The sequence below is a fragment of the Pseudophryne corroboree genome, chromosome 7 (genome assembly GCF_028390025.1).
Source record: "Pseudophryne corroboree isolate aPseCor3 chromosome 7, aPseCor3.hap2, whole genome shotgun sequence".
NCBI lineage: Eukaryota > Metazoa > Chordata > Amphibia > Anura > Myobatrachidae > Pseudophryne > Pseudophryne corroboree.
In genome coordinates, this window is record NC_086450.1 from 437,549,659 (window position 1) to 437,570,191 (window position 20,533).

Consider the following 20,533-nt stretch of genomic DNA (forward strand, 5'->3'; position numbering starts at 1 on the left):
TCATGTCGTCAACAGTTTTTTGTAAAGTGCTGACATTGTCACGTAGTTCTTTAAATACAACCATCCAGTCAGGTGTCGACTCCCTAGGGGGTGACATCACTAATACAGGCAATTGCTCTGCTTCCACATCATTTTCCTCCTCATACATGTCGACACAATCGTACCGACACCCAGCACACACACAGGGAATGCTCTGATAGAGGACAGGACCCCACTAGCCCTTTGGGGAGACAGAGGGAGAGTTTGCCAGCACACACCAGAGCGCTATATATATATATATATATATAGGGATAACCTTATATAAGTGTTACTCCCTTTTATAGCTGCTGTTTATAATTTAGCTGCCAATAGTGCCCCCCCTCTCTCGTTTTTACCCTGATTCTGTAGGGACTGCAGGGGAGAGTCAGGGAGCCGTCCTTCCAGCGGAACTGTGAGGGAAAATGGCGCTTGTGTGCTGAGGAGATAGGCTCCGCCCCTTCACGACGGCCTTATCTCCCGCTTTTTTCTGGAAAACTGGCAGGGGTTAAATACATCCATATAGCCCGGGAGCTATATGTGATGTATTTCTTTTGCCATCCTAAGGTATTTGTTTTTATTGCGTCTCAGGGCGCTCCCCCCCAGCGCCCTGCACCCTCAGTGACCGGAGTGTGAAGTGTGCTGAGAGCAATGGCGCACAGCTGCAGTGCTGTGCGCTACCTTAGTTGAAGACAGGAACGTCTTCTGCCGCCGATTTCACCGGACCTCTTCGTTCTTCTGGCTCTGTAAGGGGGCCGGCGGCGCGGCTCCGGGACCCATCCAGGCTGAACCTGTGATCGTCCCTCTGGAGCTAATGTCCAGTAGCCTAAGAAACCCAATCCACTCTGCACGCAGGTGAGTTCGTTTCTTCTCCCCTTAGTCCCACGATGCAGTGAGCCTGTTGCCAGCAGGACTCACTGAAAATAAAAAACCTAAAATAAACTTTTACTCTAAGCAGCTCAGGAGAGCCACCTAGCATGCACCCTTCTCGTTCGGGCACAAAAATCTAACTGGGGCTTGGAGGAGGGTCATAGGGGGAGGAGCCAGTGCACACCAGCTAGTTCAAGCTTTTACTTTTGTGTCCAGTCTCCTGCGGAGCCGCTGTTCCCCATGGTCCTTACGGAGTCCCAGCATCCACTTAGGACGTTAGAGAAAACTAGACACTATGGGGGACATGTACTAAGCAGTGATAAAAGTGGAGAAGTGAGCCAGTGGAGAAGTTGCCCATGGCAACCAATCAGCTGCTTTGTATACTTTTATAGTATGCAAATTATAAATGTTATGTCAATGCTGATTGGTTGCTATGGGCAACTTCTCCACTGGCTCACTTCTCCACTTTTATCACTTCTTAATACATCTCCACCTTAATGCTTAGTTTATTATGCAGTATCTTTACCAGGTGGGTGACGGCTTTTAAGCTCTTTTGCATGGCCACCACCCACCAGGCCTTCCAGCGTCTTCTTCCTGCACCTTTACCTGGGGGGGCAGTGGCCTTTAAGTTCTTTTGTATGGCCGCCGCCGCCTCCCCAGGACTTCTGGTGTCTTCATCTATTGCAAGCTCCTTACACGCTGGCGGACATCCAGCCGCTGCCTCGCGCTGGCTCATATAAACCAGCCAGAAGGGATGTGGAGATGATGCAGCAAGCTGTGATTGGCTCCTGGTGGCCATCTTGAATTTTTTTTAAATTACGCTGAGGCGCCATTTCTGTAATGGGAACCGCTGTCAAACTGTGCAGTATGGCTGGCAGGGACAATCCTCCCAGATCAATGCCTGTCGCCATGCCCACTATCTTCAACAGGTCCCGCTACCACTAACGCCCGCGACCTCCACCGTGTTCCACCTCCCGTTATGGCTCAGCACTGGATCCAATCAGATATGCCTGACAGGGGCGTGCTATTATGTGGGCTTAAGTCACGCCCCTGTCAATGGGGCAGGTGCCACTTTAACATATTTTTTTTCTAAGGCTTTTACTGCCCGTGGCTAGGCCCTGCCCCCCGCTTCAGCCCCCGCTCACTGCTTCCCAAATGATTTGGCTGCACTTTCACGGGGGGGGGGGGGGGGGGGGGGTTAGTGTAATAAAAAGCAGAACCTATGTTCTAAATATCTTCTTTGTATTATTTTACACATTATGACAGGCGAGGTGCTGCCACCCCTGCATGCATGTCCCTGTGGCTAAACCGTCCGCTTTGGATTTCAAAATAAAAAAAGTTATTCCAGGCGGAGCCAACACAGCACAAAATGACCACACCATACCGGCCACGAAGGTGCAATCTGTCTCCAGACAGGAAGGAGGTGATCCTCAATGTGTCTCTCACCTGTCCTAGTTGACTTGACAGATTTGCTGAGGTCCCTGGGCGGCCCGGTCAGAGTCTGTCCCTTCTCATTCAGTTTATCCAGCATAATGGTTTCCGTTTTGTCTCCAAAAGGGTTCGATCTGCCAAACGCATCACAGTATAAGCTGCGTGCAAGTAAAACACTATTCTTCCTTCCACACACGCGACAGGATCCTCTTTACTAATTCTATGTAATATACAGGTATAGAAAGGTATCTGTTCTGTAAAATGTGATCGACAAACAGCAGATCAGTGCAGATACAACCCCACAACATAGCGCGTCAGGGCACAGGTCATCAAGCTCACAGTGGAAGCTGCCATGTTGTAAACTGAACCAGTGCCTATAAACAGTCAGCCCTGTGCATATACTCAGGACAAGCGGCATGCCTGAGGAACACAGATGTGTCCACTTACAAGTCTGACAGGAGATCGGTCTCAGTCTGGGAGATCCTCCGGAGCTCTCGGGGAAGAGACATACTACTGGCTCCATCTGTATGAAAACAGAATACGTAACATTAATTAGAAATAGCACACCATACTTACTATAGAATCCACAGTCAGACAACCGTCACTTAGTATTCCTTTGAGTACATGGCTGGAAATATGTTATTTGGACCAAGGAATTATACAGTGAATAACCGCACTGGTCTCTTGGGGCTTCTTTAAGACCTTGTATAGATATTATGATGCCCACCTGTCTCCTCTTACCTGAGGCGATGTACTGGCGAGGCAACGACTGGGGAAGTCCTAGCACCACACTGTCATCCTCGCTGGGGTGAGAGCTGGCATCCAGCCCATGGCGGCTGGACCGGTGCCTCTCCAGCTTTTGAATAGTGTTTCCCATGATGGACGGGTCACTCAGTAGGTCTGGCCAGCTGAGCATCCCTTCGTTGGCATTCCACTGGATGAAGCTGCACACAGGCCGAAAGCCATAATGTCTCGTTAGCACGATGATCTCTAACCTCACTGATGCCGCAATGCAATTATTTATAATTATTTTTTTTCTTCTTATGTTACAGACTTGATAAATCACTCACCTCTTTGTATCATCCACAGGGATTTCTGTTTTGGTTTGGTCAAAAAATGTCTGAAAATACAAAACATATAAAAACATATAGATAAAAATACATAAACATAAAAAGAATAACACATACTGTACTTAAAAAGGACTCCAAACGTACACATAAAAAGAAACACAAACATACACATAAAAAGAAACTCAAACATACACATAAAAAGAAACCCAAACGTACACCTAAAAAGAAACACAAACAAACACATAAAAAGAAACACAAACGTACACATAAAAAGAAACACAAACATACACATAAAAAGAAACGCAAATATAAAGATATAGCAAGGTTCATCTTACCCGCGATGTGTATGCACACGCGCGAACAATGTGGGAGTTAATGGGATGACTATACGCACGCACCACGTCAAACTAATCGTGGGTGCGATTGGGCGCAGCCAAGATGAGCCTGGCTACATCTTTACATAATAAAAAACACAAACATACAGATAAAAAGAAATACAACATATACATAGAGAGAAACGTACAAAAAGAAACACATAAACGTATACATAAAATAAACACATACATATACAGGAAAAGAAACACAACATATAAACATGAAACATAAATACCTAAATATATACATAAAAAGAAATGAGTGGCTCAGTGGAAAAGAGGCGCATGCCTCTTAGTGGAGTAGACATTAGATGGCAGAAGCTACTTGATGGCGGCAAAAATTCTAAATTCATGTAGATGTGGCCTGTGCCTCTTTCTACAAATCCGTTTGGACAGATATTCCGTCCTCACCTCGCCATGGATTCCTGTGTACGTCATGAAGGAACTCTCCATCATCATCGTGTCCAAGTAATTATCAATTTCCAAAGAGTGCTGGTCAAAGTATGTGAGGGACGGCCTGACACAGGTCTGGGAAGGAACAATAACACTGTTACAGCCTGCAGCACGATATCAGTGATAAGCATGGCTATGCGTCGCCATATTCCCCCAACCCAGTCCTGTCACCTTGCTGCGAGCACGTCTGAACAGGAAGAGAACAAACAGGTAGATGGGATACACCAAGACGCTGGTCACCAGTCCGACAGCCACCGAGTCTACGCTGAGAGGGACCACCTGGGACACCGCTCCTCCCCTGGAAGAGGGGAAATATTTGCCTTAGACTTCCATACAACGTGCATTGCAATGTGGGCTCTTGGTATCTGCAGAGTCACTGAATTCCAACTCAGACTAAGAAATTGTCTGGTGTCAGTGTCTGCTTGGCTTGATGGTTTCACATTTTTTGTTCTACTATAAAACTTAAAAGGAAGAAAGTGAAATCATGCATGAGGGACGCAGAAACATAAGCACACTCACCCGTAATTCCGATCTCCCACCACACCGTACCACACAGCGTTGGCGCAGAGGATAAGGAATATAAGGACTGCACAGCAGGTGGCCCTCTGGACACGGGTGAAGCGGCTACGAGGGGGTCGATCCCACATGGAGAGCCACACATGCTTCTCTGATATACCCCTCTGCAGTTCCGCCACGAAGATGCGGGTGAATCTCTTCAGCTCGGTTTCACCTGAAAGGGCAGGGAGGAGAACGCTTCTATGTACTCACAGACATAACACAGATCATCAGACAGTCCAGACACAAAGTAAGGAACACTCACTGGCAGCAAAAATCTCCTTCTCCACCCGACGTCCACTCTCCTCCTGACCCACAGACAGCCAGTCGTTGACCAGGAAGAAGAAATTCTTACTGCTCTGCAAGTCTCGGATGATAACATGCTGTACGTACCACGATGGGCTAAGACCTGCCACAAACACGGAGAATTACATTTCACAGTCAGGAGAAATTAATTCACTGCCCTGTTTGGGACTGAAACCCAGCTCACCAGCAAGTCTCCCAATGTCCGTGCTGGCTGCAAAGCAATTCCATCTCCCAGTATATAAAGACCACTGAATTTCAGATTTATGGCAACTTAGAACCCTGGACATGTTAAAGTCAAGGATCCATCGTACAAAATGAGTAGTTCCTACAGCTGCCAGCAGATGGCAGCATGTGGCTTCGAGCTCATCGCAGAGTTCTCACCAAGAGCTATGGGTTTCAAAACCTACTCCTGGGTGTCTGGGAGCATGTTTTCCAGTTTCCCCAAAGAGGATCACACAGGTTATAGAAGAAGCATATATGGAGCCAAATGTACTTGGTTGTGAGTTTTGGAAAGTGATGAGATTGCGTGGAGTTAGCAGTCAGATTTAAAATGGCAATTATAGGACTAAACCATTCTACATCTGCACTAATAAACATTGCCGTTTTAAATCTTCTAACTTGCCAAAATCTCGTCACTTTCAAAAGCCCATGACCTAATATATTTGGACCACAGACGATAAAGAATTAGTGAGGCACTAATGTATATTCCTGATCGGAGATCCATCATTTCGGTGTTGACAGTGATTAGTGATTACATTGAGGAGAAATGTTTTCCCCTTTAAATGCATAAACATTCTGACCACCACCAGCATGTCTATAGACCTCAGCATACACTTTCCAGTCTCTACCTTTGTTGTCGTGCCACAGGCGGATTTTCCACACGTTCCCCAGGCTCTTCTCAGTGGCAATCTGGAAGATGTCCACGCTATTCCTGCGGAAGGTATTCTCCCCGTCTAGGTGTCTGTGGCCACTTTTATTATCCACACCATACAGACTGATCCCCACATGAGCTGTGGTACCTGATAATGGGGGGGGGTGAGGACAGCGACAATCATTTCCTGCTCATTTCCGTATTACACGCAAGGACACCAAATGCCGGAATATGTATTTCACACTCACCAGATCCCCGACCCCATCCTGTCTTCACCAGGACTTCGTACTTAAAGAATCCAGCCTTCCCGCAGAAAGGAATAACCCCAGCCTTGTTCACGTCCAGTAGGTCCAGTTTGTGGACAATAATGGAGGCCACAGAGTAGGTGGCAAAGCAGACGGCACAGGTAAGCAGGACAATGTAGTTAATACCAAGGGGAGGTGGCTGCAAAGATGGAAGGATAAAGTTACTTTCTGCTGCAACCAGTGTCCAGAATGTATTATCACTGCCTGCTGACCACTTTTCTAGCACCCAGTGACCAGCATGTATAATCACTGCCTGCTGACCACTTCTCTAGCCACCACCACTGCTCTAGCCACCTGTGACCAGCATGTATTACCACTGCCTACTGGCCACTACTTTAGCCACCTGTGACCAGCATGCATCATCACTGCCTGCTGGCCACTTTTATAGTACACAGTGACCAGCATGTATTATCACTGCCTACTGGCAAATTCTCTAGCCACCACCACTGCTCTAGCCACCTGTGACCAGCATGTATTATCACTGCCTGCTGACTACTTCTCTAGAACCCAGGGATCATCATGTACAATCACTGCCTGCTGACCACTACTCTAGCCACCTGTGTCCAGCATGTAGTATCACTGCCTACTGGCCACTTCTCTAGCCGCTTCTGTAATATCCTATGTAAAACCTAGATGACAGGGCCATCCTGCGAGTCAGTTGACTTCTTGAATGCAACCTGCCATTATTCCGCTCAGTCTTGTCAGCAGTATGGAACCGGTAGACAACACGCTGCCGCCTTCCAAACAAGACTGCACAGCAGGATAAACGGAAGATACCAAGGGACCTATCGGATAGTCTGAATGCAGAAAAACTGGGTAAGTAATCTTCTTCCAATGGGCTATATGTAGGACATTCCATCCATTTTGAGTGACATACAACAGACCCCTTAGTTTATAAAAAAAATAATAAATCCCACCCCTCTCCCAGTTCCACATTTCAGGATTTACTTACGGGATGGATAAAGTTGACCGAATGAGGCGGGACAAACAGGCTGGCACCAAACGCAGTGAGATGTTGGGTTAAACACACAGCCTGGTCTGGTCGGGTGTCCTCCAAGGGGACAACGCCCTCTGTCTTCCACTTCATGTCATTACCATCAAAGTACTGGCAGAGGGAGGTGTATAGTCCCACCGTCACGTCCACAGGTGACCACCTGTAGTGATTAGTGATGTTCAGGTAGTAGAATCGGGTCATGTTTCCATCCCTAGCAAAAAAAAATACATTTGTTTTTATATAGATCTAATCACATTAACAAATAAAAACATGTACATGAACGAGCCACACAACACATCCGCCCCTTTTTCTTCCTTTGCAGATCACTTACGTGGGAGCTATGAAGAACGTGTACAACTTGTGGTCATCTCCGGCCAAGGCATCTAGTCTTATCTGCTTCATGTCGCTGTAGTTGTACTGGTTGGGGTGACCAGTCTCATGCAGATAAACAGAGATGTATGGGTCCCGCTCATCGCTTGTGTAACGAGCTAAACAGAAACAGTGAAAAAGTAGTTTCACTATCAAAAAGTTCAACAGAGGCTGTCTCCTAATTTCAGGCCTTTATATTAGGCGCATGATGTAAGGTCACTCACTCACCGTCTTGCACCTGATAAGTGATCTGTATATGGAGACCGGCATTCTCATTACTGCTCTCTGCTCTGATGTCCACTTTAACCGAACGCAGGCTGTCAACTGTAGCCACGCCAGCCGTGATATTCCCAACACCGCTGCTATTGGCGACACTAACCGTGATGGCCTTTTCCGAGTCCAAGCTCTCAACAGGGATCTGGCTCCCGTTACTAGTCTGGAATTCCATGGACGCTACCTTGGTGGAGACCGTGTAGTTGCTGATGAAGCCAAAAGGATACGGGTTAGAGTCTACTTGGAACATGACCTGAATGATGTCCGTCAGGTCAGGGAACGTGCTGTTAAAGCCTTGTGGGATGAAGAATTGGCAGCCCGTCCTATTGCTGTAGCAGAGGAGGTTGAGAGGATCCGACCGTTTGCCCCTGGCCAGGATCTCCCCTCCCTGCAAGATCAGGGGCTCCTCATTCAGCACCCTGGACTTCATCATAATACGCATGAGGTCGGAGGACAGGTTGTAAGCCTCCGAGGCCACGATCTCAGTGTTGAGGCCACTACACAGCTTCCCTTCCCGGTGAACGGAGCTCTTGGTATTTACAAGATGGATGACATCTCCTGTAAGAGAAACTGGGTTACTGCTAAACAATCACATGTGGTGGTCCCTGGGGATGCGGTCACTACACCAACACCGGAATCCCGCCCAGTGGAAAACCAAACAGTCCGGCATGCCGACTGACGGGGACTATTTCCACTCGTGTGTGTCCACAACACCCATAGAGTGGGAATAAAACATGTGGCGCAGAACGCCCGCAAGGGGCTTCACTGCGCTCGCCCCACCAGCAACCTAAACACCGGGATCCTGGCGTCGGTACGGTAACTGGCGGTATCCCACCCATGCCCAACCCGGTCCCTGCATTTAATTAGCAGTGATTATAGCAATATGAAGCCTCAGTGATCTTGATCCGGTTACTATGCGGCACCCGTGCACCGTAACCAATGCACGTTGCAGCCTCGGCAGGCTGGGTTGTGGCATAATAGCTCTACAATGTCTGATTTGCTCGCCACAGGTAACTATTCCCAATAGATGTCCACGTGGATAGAGAATCAAGCAAATGTTGGTAAGACATGTGAAGACACACATTGCCAATGTCGACCATAGCACTGTCGACTTTTTGTAACTGCCAACCTAATGTATGTTGACCATACGGTGTCGGCCTTTTGACTGTCAACCATCATCCGGATACCGACAGGCTGAAGGAGATAAAGGGGGAGGAGCCAGAATGCTGTAAGAGTAATGTGTCTGATAAAATATATGCACCTAAATATGCTTCTTATGTGTGTCTTGCCCCTAGGTAGGTTCTGAGTGTATATCTATCTGCATCTAAATAGTGCTGACATGGAGTATGAACACGGCAGAACATTCTGTTACTTTGCAATGACACAAAATCCCACAAAACAATGTCAAAATAAGTAAAATGCAAATATTATATGAATATAGTAAAGACCATAATTAGAAAGGCACGAATGGCCGAGTCCAATCTCAAATGCCAGAAATAGGCGGTCTTCAGACTACACAATTGGATGCCTGACCAATGACAGATTCACGGTCACTATGCATCGTGTTTCTCTGGGCAGAGGGGAGAACCCATAATCACCATGAGAGCTCTGTGCCCGGGCTCCTATTCCCGCTGACATTTAGTGCTCTGTACATCATCACTTTCCACCTGTGTACTTAGCACTGTCCCAGAGCTGCATTAGGAACATACAGTACTTCTGTATGTTTTTTTATTTTATTGCTATTTGGTTTCATTATATACAAAATCCTTGATTAAAGGACTGATTAGACAAATGAAATCAAGTCGTAAGATGTCATTTTATGACCAAATTCCATCGGGACAAAGAACGTGGCTTTGATACACTATAAAAAAATAAAAAGGAGTAAAAAGGTTCCTGCACCATAGTTCTGATCTGTGATCATTATTTTGCATTGTTTGCAGTTTCTGTGCTGTTACCCCTTTTCCACGAGCTCAAAAAACACGGGTAAATGCACGGTGGCGCGCATTTACCCGTGTTTTTTGCAAGTGGAAAAGGGTCCCCCCCGCAAAAACCCGGATCAAGTGACCCGTGAATCCTACCCGGCTATCTACCTGCGTAGGACACGGGAATGATCCGGGTAGGGTTGTAGTGTAAACGGGAGCTCCCGTTTGATGCGACACGGCTCCCGTTTACACTGTATGGAAGGGCGGCGCTGGGAGATCATGTGATCTCCCAGCGCCGCCCCTGCCGCGTCACTAGCAGCTTCACCAACCCAGCAATATGCTGCCGGGCAGCTCCCGTGTCAGGCTCCCGGCTGCAACCCGTGCTCATAGGTGGAAAAGGAGTATATTAGCAACCTGGGTGCAAAGTCTATGAAATACCCATCGTGTCATGGAGCAATGACTGAGCAAATCTGTTCTAAGAAAACAATAACATTTATCTAGCATACAATACTATACATTTAGAATGAGCATTTATGATAAAGGGTGAGATGTATCAAACCTTAGAGAGCAGTAAAGCACCAACCAAAAAGCTCCTAACTGCCATGTCACCGTGTTTGAAATTGTCAGAAGCTGGTTGGTTGGTACTTTATCGCTTTCCAAGTTTTGAGACTTCTCCCACAAAGCGATATACTGTAGATAAAATTATGTTTCAGCCTGGTCACCCACTGGCGTTAGGAAAACACATATCGATTGTGATTGCATTTCACACGTGGTGGTAACAGGGCAATAGGCCAATGGAAGACACAACCAAGCAGGAAGCATCCAAAAGATGCCCACACACCAAACGCTCCTCACGTCAGGCCCAAGCAGATATTCAGGGTCACTGCAACCAATAGATTCCTTGCCCCCTACTATCGTAATCGTAACAGAATCTGCAGCACCCTACAGTCATCGAATCACAGAGCAGAAGCACACCCATTACATCATACAAACACATCTACTGTAGGCACATGGGAGCAAACAACGGCATCGGAAGAAACCCAATACAAGAAAATAGCAATAACATCAGACAACACAACGCAGAGTCTAAAGTTATTTTGCCAAGAGGACAAGGAGGTGAGGACAGGAGACTGGAGGGAGGGTCCTGCTTGTGAGATACCAGAGGCAGCGATGTACGTGGCTCTATATGTGAGGGGAGCAGTTGGAATTGCAGTCTGGAGGGAATAAGGAGCAGGTGGAGGGCTGTGTAGAGACGTGCCACAGAAGAGGAACCATGGCAGAGAAACATTAGTTGCTGCATGCAGGGCAGTCTGCAGGGGGGGGGGGGGGGGGGGACATATGGGTGACAGGCCAGAGAGGGGGAGAGTGCAGTACTTAAAGAAGGAGATTCGGGGAGCATGGATGAGGGTCTCTCCAGGGAGAGGAAAGTCTGTACAATGTTGCAGTGTACGAGGTGACAGGATTGTGCAAGAGCCTGGATGTGGCAGTATGCATGGAGGACACGGTCACATTATCACCTGGGAGAGCAGTGAGCAGTCAGACATGCAGGAGAGGAGAGGTCAGTGGAACAAATGAAGACTACAGTACCAGCCACATAGAGCAAAATGCCGCAAAGTCCAAGTGACTGACAAGGTGGAGGTGACTGTTGACTTCAAAAGGTGCAAATAGGTCAAACAGTAGGAGCAGAGAGAAGCGCACCTTCAGCTTAGACAAGAGACGATCGATCACTTGTCGCCTTGATGAGGGCAGTCTCGGTGGAGTGGAGAGTGTAGAAGGGTCAAGGTGAGTGTGTGAGTAATGTCTACAGTTGTAGACTGTCCCTCTGAGATGTTTGGAAGGAAGGGGAGAAGGAATATGGGACGGTAGCTGGAGAGATTTGGGGTGAAAGAGGAATTCCTGACAGGATTGATCAGGTGAAAGGGAAGGTGCCAGTATTGAAGGACAGGTAGAAAAGGTTGGCAGGATTCTGGCAAGCAAGACCGAGCAGGGAACGCCGATAAAACATGATTTTAGATGCCAGGGTATAAGAATCCCAGTCTCCCTCTGTTGAAGATAATAATTTGCAATTCGTTATGATAGGTGTGTAGAGAAGACTTCTACTGTTAATATTGGCCACAAGCATCACTGAGGGGCGATGACTAGAACCTCACCGTGTCTGCAGTCGTTATCCAACCACACACTCCTTATAAACCATTTTACGTTTAACCACAAATGTGAATGGCCAGATTGGATATAGATCCGGCCACTCAGCCGTTGTGACAAGCAGGAGAAGGCGCCCTTACAAACATTATTACATTGTGTGGTCAAGAGGAGAGATCTGCCCGATATGAGGGACTGCAATTCACACTAGTGTCCCTGTGCCGGAAGTATAGCAGTTCTGAGATGACCAGGGAGGGTTGATGCCAAAATCCATACAGCTGTCAAAGTTATTGGGATAATTAGGATAATTCAACCCATTACCAATATTTGCCCAGAAAATAGACCTCTCCTGATGCGACTACACCTCTACGACTAATCTTGGGTCTTGTAGAGGCTTCCATCAGCTAGTCACATTCTACAAGGACGACTCAGCTCTGTAAGGACTTACCCATGATGTTCAAGATGTTGTCCGCGATGGTGGTGGGAGTCATCATTCCCTGCGTCGTCTCATTCTGCAGAATGGACATCATGGCCTCCAGTTTGTTGAGAGTTTTCCGCTGACAAAAGGCGCATGCTAATTCTTTGCTGGCCACCTTGAGACAGGTGAGAAGACAAGTCATGGTCAGAGTGTGTAGAACAAATCGTACATAACAGCAGATCATATAGGAGACAGGACAAGTGCACAGGAGACTGACAATAAAGGCATGACTGCGAGACAGAGAGAAGATCCACTTTCTTCTGGCGAAGGTGCACAGTACAAGTTACACACCATTCTGGATGGAGAAAATGTCAACCTAACCATTCCTCTTACACCACACACTTAAAATGTACCATGCTGTGTACACATCGAGAGGGAAGCCATTTTGTATGCAGAACCAGAGTTTGTGAGAATAAGCCCCATCGATTCAAAGGGACCACAGTGAGGCATGAAGCAGACTTTGTGCTATACTCTATGTCACTCAATGGTCATTACATTGATAAACTGAATTCTCTATATATAATGGTTCACCACACTAAATGGCTGTGCCTAGTCAAAGGGTACACTTTATTCCCAGAATGCACTGCTTGCTATCATCCGGCTTTTGCTCCTTACCGTACACTGTGCTAACACAGCGGTGATCTGTCGTATATCATCCACTGTGTTCACTTTCAGCGATATCAGAGCGTCTGTGACCTTCTTGCGTACCAGACCCAGGTTCAACTCGCCGGCCTCTTCTTGTCGGTCATTAGCCTGTTCATACTGACAGCAAACAGAGTGGAGTAAGCAGAACAATAAAAATAAAATACATTAAATATTCAAGGAGACTTGGAGGCGTTCTTATAAACTGGAGTGCAGGTATCTTGGTGGAGTATGATTGTTATCTGACTAAAGGTGGGTACACACTAGGCGACGTGCTCTATGAGCGACGCTGTCTAGTGTTTCCCCCTCCCGTGCCAGGCGGTCGGCAGCAGTGCATACACACTGAGCGATAGGACGACCATATCGCTCAGTGATGTCATGCCGCGGCCGGGCCGTGCAGGCAGCTCTTGGACGACAGTCCAGATTGAGCCTGCATGCACGGCCGACAGCGAGGGTCGTCGTCGCCGACATACACACTTGCCGAGAAAGTGAACAACGTTGCTCAGGAAGGGTGAAAATTAGCGACGTCGTTCATTTTATCGGTAAGTGTGTATGCACCTTAAGTTTGCAACTATTAGTATTTCAAACAATAAGGCAGATTTTTCAAAGTTTAGTGAAAGATAAAGTAGCAACCAATCAGCTCCTAGCGGTCATATTTCAAACACAGCCTGTAACATGGCAGCTTTGATAAACCCACCTTCCCGATATCATATATTTACCAAGATCCTTCAGCTGTACACCTCGTCTGGCTGCTTTCCCTGCCTCACATATATGTTATTTATATTAACCCAATATGTTTTAGAACAAGCCAATCTTAATGGAACGCCCAAACGGCTTTACCTCTGTTCTCTTATCTTTCCAATAGATAAATGTGGTCTACACAATTCATTTTGTAGCCCAAAAACTCTGATCATTTAAATGGTCTTTGTATTATACATTGTGATATTGTGCTCACCCCTCCAGCCATTGCCTTTTGTGTTTCGCCAACATGAGTTGCAACACAGCCAAAGAGTTTGCTGATGGCTAACCAAACGTATTATGTCCACCAATAACACAGTATCTCACTGTTGCATTTATTTGTTTTAGATAACAATGATTTTCTCAGCTGGTTTCAGGACATTGACTACTTGGGGCAACCTAGAACGTCAGGGAAAGCCAAGCAATATGTGGTTTCTATAACAAAAGGGGCACCCTTATGGAAATGGGGCATCTATAGTCCTACTAGAATAGAATGCAAAAATGTAGCATCTATAAGAGATATGCAAAGAGACACAAGCCGACACAGGTCTCAACATTCACGTTTACTTGGCGCGTTGGTGCCAGAGTGGGAGGGAAATATTTGAGATGCATGTAGCAGTAGGGTAAAGGTCTCATTGGGTCAATGAAAAGTGAAAAGAAGTGGATTCTTTACCTCATTCAGAACAGTGATGAGAGCCAAAGAATACTCCGCCACATGCTGGGGGTCTCCCTGCTTCAGCAAGCCCTGGAGTGCGGTCTCCGTGAGGTTGTGCAGCCAATGTGCCAGGCTGGGGAAACCATTCGGGATGAAGGGCATAGAAACTACCAGCGTGCTGTATGCATGGAAACAAATGAAGAAACATTCAAATGTGATATCAATAACAATCTCTCTATGGGCGTTATATACTCACTTTTTACTCATTAGCATAATAAAGTTAATATATACGGTGATGATGTAACATTATATAATACACCTGGACGTAGTACTTATGCTTGAAATCACCTGATGAAAACTAAGAAATTTACTCCATGCCGTTTCCCAGAGATATTGTAAATAAATGCCATGCTCTGACCAATCAGAAGGCTTCCATTCATTTCCAGATTACTGTTTTCTTTCTATAAATTACTGTAAATACATTGGAATGTTGGTGATGTGCGGGTTTCCCCCTTTCACCTACAGTGGAAGTGTCACCACAAGACCCTGACAGGTCCCACAGTAACAAAAGGAATTGAAAAATGCAGCCATTACTGTTTCCATGGTTACACGGATTGCTAAGGAAAATTAGAACCTGGCAAATGGCAGCAACAATGTTTCCCAGTTTTCAAGAGACAATTTCAGACAATTTATAGTAACCTCCAAAACTTAAGTGGGCTTGCCATTTAAGGCAACTTTTACATTCCCATGATGCGAATACCCCCTATTTTTGAATACAAGGGAAAGTTGCCTAGATTTCCTTACCGGTTTAAGGCCACAGCGGTGGCCCCCTGCTGGTCCTGCACCAGTACGGACAGCTCCACCGAGTAGTTGGACTCATGGTAGCCTGCAGGCAGGAAGGTGCTGTGCTCTGACCTGATACCTTTGTAGACCCAGAAGTCATCACAGTGCCCGGGCCGGCAGCGTTTAGCTCTCAGAATGAACACGAGGGACACTCCATCCTCTGTATCCCTCCACCCTGCAAGAAGAGACCATTTAGAGTTGCAGTACACAGGATCTGTGCCTACTGACCCTCAGGATAAAGAGTCCAAATTACAGGCCAGTGTTTAGATTTTACATCTTGGAGGTTTTTTAAACATATTAAAAAGAAACAAGGTACAATAATAATTCTGGGAGATGGTAAACATTTTTTTTAGATCGGCTTGCTGCAATAACACCAAAACCTGAGAGTGTCGAGTCCCCAATAATCCCCCACGGTAAGTACGTGAGGTGGCCGGTCCTCCCAACTTTCTGCTCCTTCCAGACCCCTGTGCTCCCCTCCAGAGATGAACAATGAACACTTTATTAATTTTATGGATACACACACAGATGGGCATTTATGATAAACTGGTGCACAGGAAAGATGTGCTGTTACCCATAGCAACCAAGTGAGATATCCTTTTAGCAGTTATTAGAAAGAAAATTAAAGCAGCCCTCTTATTGGATGCTGCAAGTTACAGGATATATAGATATATATATATATATATATATATATTATTTTTTTTTGTATTTCTTTTTTTTTTTTTCTCCTTAGCTGTAGTTTTCATAATTGTTTTGTATTGTGTGATCTTGTACTTCGTAATGTGTTTATTGGTGACATAACAGACTGACCTGTGCAATTAAAGTGGACTGGTGTGATCAGTGCGTGTATGGTCCCATTAGGGTTGATTCTACAGGTTCCCCCAGAAGGTGGGCTATTGGGGAGCAGATCGATCGAGGCAAACCCTTCTTCATCCATGGAAGGGTCAAGGACATGTAGCGTAAAGGTGTACCCCTCTCCGTCTCTCAGCACCCCCTGTCTGAGCACCAGGTTCATCCCTCGGTTTCCGGTGGTTGTGGTGCTCTCATTGAGTATCAAGGTCTTGTTGCCAAAGCTCTGAGCTGTCCACCTCTGTCAAGACAAGACAAAAACTAGAAAGAGAAACCGGTAAACTACATTCTGCTCTCTATCTACAGCGTATAGTGGGTTCACTGTCCGTTCCTATTACCTGACTAACAGAACTGGCTCGCTGGAGTCTGTATTAACATTAACCTGCACCAAGCGCACTGCAAGCCCACCTGCATCATGCGCACCGCAAGCTCACCTGCACCAAGCACGCCGCAAGTTGACCACCACCAAGCACACTGCAAGCCCACCCGCACCAAGTGCAACGCAAGCCCCACCTGCACTAAGCGCAACGCAAGCCCCACCTGCACTAAGCGCACCGCAAGCCCACCTACACCGAGCACACTGCAAGTCCACCCGCACCTAGTGCACCGCAAGCTGACCATCACATCATAAGCACACCGGCCCAAAGTGCACCGCAAGTCCACCGGCCCCAAGCACAATTCAAGCCAACCCGCACCAAGCACACTGCAAGCTGACCTGCACCAAGTGAACTGCAAAGCCAACATGCACCAAGCGCACTGCAAGCAGGCCTGCACTAAGTGCCCGCAAGCCAACCTGCACCAAGCGCACTGCAAGCTGAACATACACCAAGCACACTGCAAATAACATTTTACTATGGCTCTACTGAAGCGATATGGATGGAAAAAATGGACAGTGCTGAAGGCAGTGGCAAACGCAGGCTTACCGATTCAGGCTCAATGACGTGGGATCTGCCTATCTACTATACAGGGGGGTGAGCGTCGTGGGCAATAAAGTTACATTTAAGTGCTCATCCTCTTAGTTCTACCATTCATATGCAGACTTGCACTATCACTATCCTACAGAATCTTTAGTAAAAGTCTGCAGAATATGGATTTAATGTACTCCGTATGTACCCGTGGTTTCAAAAACTCTTAGATGAATCTTATACCATCTAGAAAATGGCGGCATTGCTGCTATCCAATATTATAACCATCTGAATGTGTACACGGTGATGTGCAACCATGACTCAGAGCTCCGGGATAATTATATAGACGAAGAGAGTTCTGGGCGGGAGGAGGAGGTGGGGGGGGGGGGGGGGGTTATGGTGATCTTACCCCGGATCTGGCATCATTGTGACAGTTCATACAGGATCCTTCCAGATAAATATAGGAGCTGGCGCTCACTTCATACACGGACTGCGCCTTACATGATACGCACTTCAGCGATATGATGGGTACGCTACCCTTTTTAATTAATACCTGCACAAAAAAAGATAGACATATCACCTGAATAATAACAATTTCAATGACAAAATAACCACTTGTTCATTTAGGGCTCATTGTCACTTTCTGCTGCAATGAAAAGCAACTTGTGCAACAGACCCCTGCATGTCTCCAGTAGTATCTATGGAACGACTGAGAGTGCTCCTATTTTTTTGCACTTGGCAGGTGCTGCAAATATGAACCCATGATATGATAAGATATATTAGAATGTAACAGAGCATACTAGGGTGTAGCCCTAAATAAAATAAAATACTGCAAGGCAAAGTAAACAACCTGAAATACCCTGTTATTGCAGAAGTCCCAGCATGCCCTTAGAGAAGACTCTAAATCCACAGCAGCTGGCGCTGAACACGGTCTACCTTTCCTTTGGAGAACCATTTATAAGACTAGCCAGTCTTATGCCTTACTATGAAACAACTTAGAGAAGGTTAAGTCTCTGAAGAAGTTAAAGGTGAAACGCGTCAGCTGTATGTGAACAGTGTACGTTTCGACTGAACGTACAAAGGAGAACGAACTGGAGAAATGTAATTAACTAAAAAGCAAATAAAACTTTTATCCAAGGAGGAGGACAATTAACAGTGAGATTACTTTCTTATTATCCCCAAAATCCTGGAACAGTGGGGCAGATGTATTAACCTGGAGAAGTGATAAAGAAGTGATAAACCAGTGATAAGCGCAAGTTGATAACACACCTGCCAATCATTACAGATTTGAAAAATATCACTCGTAATGACAATACCGGGAGATGTACGTTTAGAGACTACTTCATCTCTACAGGTTAATTATTCTTGGATTAGCACTGGAACGGGTAAAAGTTCCGAAGAGATGTGCGCTTTAAACATGGTTTTATTTTAGGGTTTCCTAGATAATATATCAATTGCTTTACCGACTTTCGCTTGGCTTTTTTTTTTCATATTTATTCAGAATTAAGAGGACTTACAACTTTTGATTCTAGCGGCGGGTTGTAATGGGAGACCGAGATTGCTGGAGATGCGGGATGCAGGCCGACTTCGGATGTTTTTTTAAAAGGGGCAATGACTTACAAGGCACAGTTTTGCCTTGTGTTTGCCCGTTTAAAAAAAAAAAAGAGATCGTCTGCCATCCCGCACCTCCAGCGATCTCGGACTCTATTACATCCTGCCGTATATGTACAAAATATCAACTGCATCCATATGCTGCCTTAAATCATTTATGTATTTAATCTTGGCCCTTGAGGACTTTATGGCTTCCGAAATAAAGCACTTGCATGGGTCAGGGGGACATGCACTAAGCAGTGATAAAAGTGGAGAAGTGAGCCAGTGGAGAAGTTCCCATGGCAACCAATCAGCATTGACGTAACATTTATCATATGCATACTATAAACATATACTGAGCAGCTGATTGGTTGCCATGGGCAACTTCTCCTCTGGCTCACTTCTCCTCTCATCACTGCTTAGTACTTGTCCCACTAAGTGCTGTATGCTGCATGCAATTTCCCCCATATGTTACTGTACATAACTATACCCATGAATGTTAGAAGCTGTATACAGCACTTTGCTTGTCCCCTTACACGTTACATTGATGTTATGCTGGAGAGGTCAGGAATGTACCACTAGTAACTGACCGTTTGATTGGTGGATTCTGCAATCCTGCCAGGTTTGCTGACGGACAGAAAAAACGTGTACTCAACATCTGTTTGCAGCTTCGACTTGTTAATAAGCATTTCCCCCAAATCTGAAGTGACCATTGAATCGCAGGCAGTCCATTCAAAATTCTGAAATGCAAACACAGATAGACCGTTTCCTTCATCATACATGCCCAATGTTCTTCAAAGAAATATTACAATATTACAATCAACTCAATGCTAGCACGGTTTAAAAAAATAATAATGAGCCAGTCAACTACACAGGCGGCCATTTTATGGGCTGGACAAATGTCACTTGTGAACAGATGGGCTGCATCTGAGCATTGCTTCGGTCCCAAAATGGCTGCCATCATATAGTGTTTCACAAATTGCCTCAGGAATGTTACAAGTTTCTAGTGACAGATTGCATTTGGATCATGGTATGTCTACAATGTGTGTCACACAAATTTTTGCTACGCCGTTGCTTGTTCGTTGTGTACTGATAGGAGGCATTATCAAGTGCAACGTCTGCCTCCGCTTTGTGTAGGCCATAAGTAAAGCAAAAAACATTTTATACTTTTATTCACTTTGCATCCGTTTGGTTTATAAAACTGGGTAGGGGGGTACTTGTTAAAGTTTGGAGAGAAAAAGTACCAAAATGACAGGAGCTGATAGGTTAAGGTGGGCACACATTAAACCCGGCTGACGGCATGACTGATATATATCGGCCATGATATACACACTGAACGATATATCGTGCAATATATCATTCACGCCCACTTTCGCGTGAGGCATGCAGCATGCCTGTCAGAACGGCCCGGCACGCGACCCACTAGGAGAGAGGTTCTCAAACGCGGTCCTCAAGGCACCCCAATGGTCCAGGTTTTAGGTATATCCCTGGCTCAGCACAGATGGTTAAATCAAATTGACTGAGGTACTAATTAAGTCACCTGTAAGCATGGATATACTTAAAACTTGGACCGGTGGGATGCCTTGAGGACCACGTTTGTCCTAGTGTGTACCCAGCTGTAGAACTTTGGAGTCTATATACTATGCCTTGGAGAGAGATAAAGTCAAGCGATAAAGTACCAGCCAATCAGCTCCTGTCATTTTTTCAAACGCAGCCTGTAACATGGCAGTTAGCAGCGGATTGGCTGGTACTTTATCTCCCTGCACTCTCTCTCTCTCTCCCCCTGACTTAAGTAAATATTGGACATTTGTGTGATAACTAATTATTTCTAGTCTATATTCCATTGGTTGCCATGGAGAACAGTGTTATGGCAAAACATCAATATCACT

The 20,533-nt window shown here is 45.9% G+C and overlaps 1 protein-coding gene across 4 annotated transcripts in view; it reads right to left on the bottom strand.

Annotated features, from left to right (window-relative positions):
* Nucleotides 1-20,533, bottom strand: part of PKD1 (polycystin 1, transient receptor potential channel interacting) — a 189,039-nt gene that overhangs the window by 36,032 nt on the left and 132,474 nt on the right. For all 4 annotated transcript variants that reach the window (XR_010182127.1, XM_063934899.1, XM_063934898.1 and 1 more), the window contains 20 exons: nucleotides 19,235-19,384; nucleotides 17,464-17,607; nucleotides 16,111-16,390; nucleotides 15,265-15,478; nucleotides 14,479-14,638; nucleotides 13,041-13,187; nucleotides 12,396-12,540; nucleotides 7,842-8,444; nucleotides 7,576-7,732; nucleotides 7,203-7,455; nucleotides 6,194-6,389; nucleotides 5,923-6,093; nucleotides 5,034-5,177; nucleotides 4,733-4,943; nucleotides 4,385-4,511; nucleotides 4,172-4,288; nucleotides 3,387-3,436; nucleotides 3,058-3,260; nucleotides 2,764-2,839; nucleotides 2,332-2,450 (listed from right to left, as the gene is read on the bottom strand). Coding sequence is in view for 3 of the 4 variants with exons in the window: in XM_063934899.1 (XP_063790969.1) it covers nucleotides 2,332-2,450; nucleotides 2,764-2,839; nucleotides 3,058-3,260; nucleotides 3,387-3,436; nucleotides 4,172-4,288; nucleotides 4,385-4,511; nucleotides 4,733-4,943; nucleotides 5,034-5,177; nucleotides 5,923-6,093; nucleotides 6,194-6,389; nucleotides 7,203-7,455; nucleotides 7,576-7,732; nucleotides 7,842-8,444; nucleotides 12,396-12,540; nucleotides 13,041-13,187; nucleotides 14,479-14,638; nucleotides 15,265-15,478; nucleotides 16,111-16,390; nucleotides 17,464-17,607; nucleotides 19,235-19,384 (3,667 nt within the window). In the remaining variant the exon portion in view is untranslated. The remainder of the gene's footprint in view (nucleotides 1-2,331; nucleotides 2,451-2,763; nucleotides 2,840-3,057; nucleotides 3,261-3,386; nucleotides 3,437-4,171; nucleotides 4,289-4,384; nucleotides 4,512-4,732; nucleotides 4,944-5,033; nucleotides 5,178-5,922; nucleotides 6,094-6,193; nucleotides 6,390-7,202; nucleotides 7,456-7,575; nucleotides 7,733-7,841; nucleotides 8,445-12,395; nucleotides 12,541-13,040; nucleotides 13,188-14,478; nucleotides 14,639-15,264; nucleotides 15,479-16,110; nucleotides 16,391-17,463; nucleotides 17,608-19,234; nucleotides 19,385-20,533) is intronic.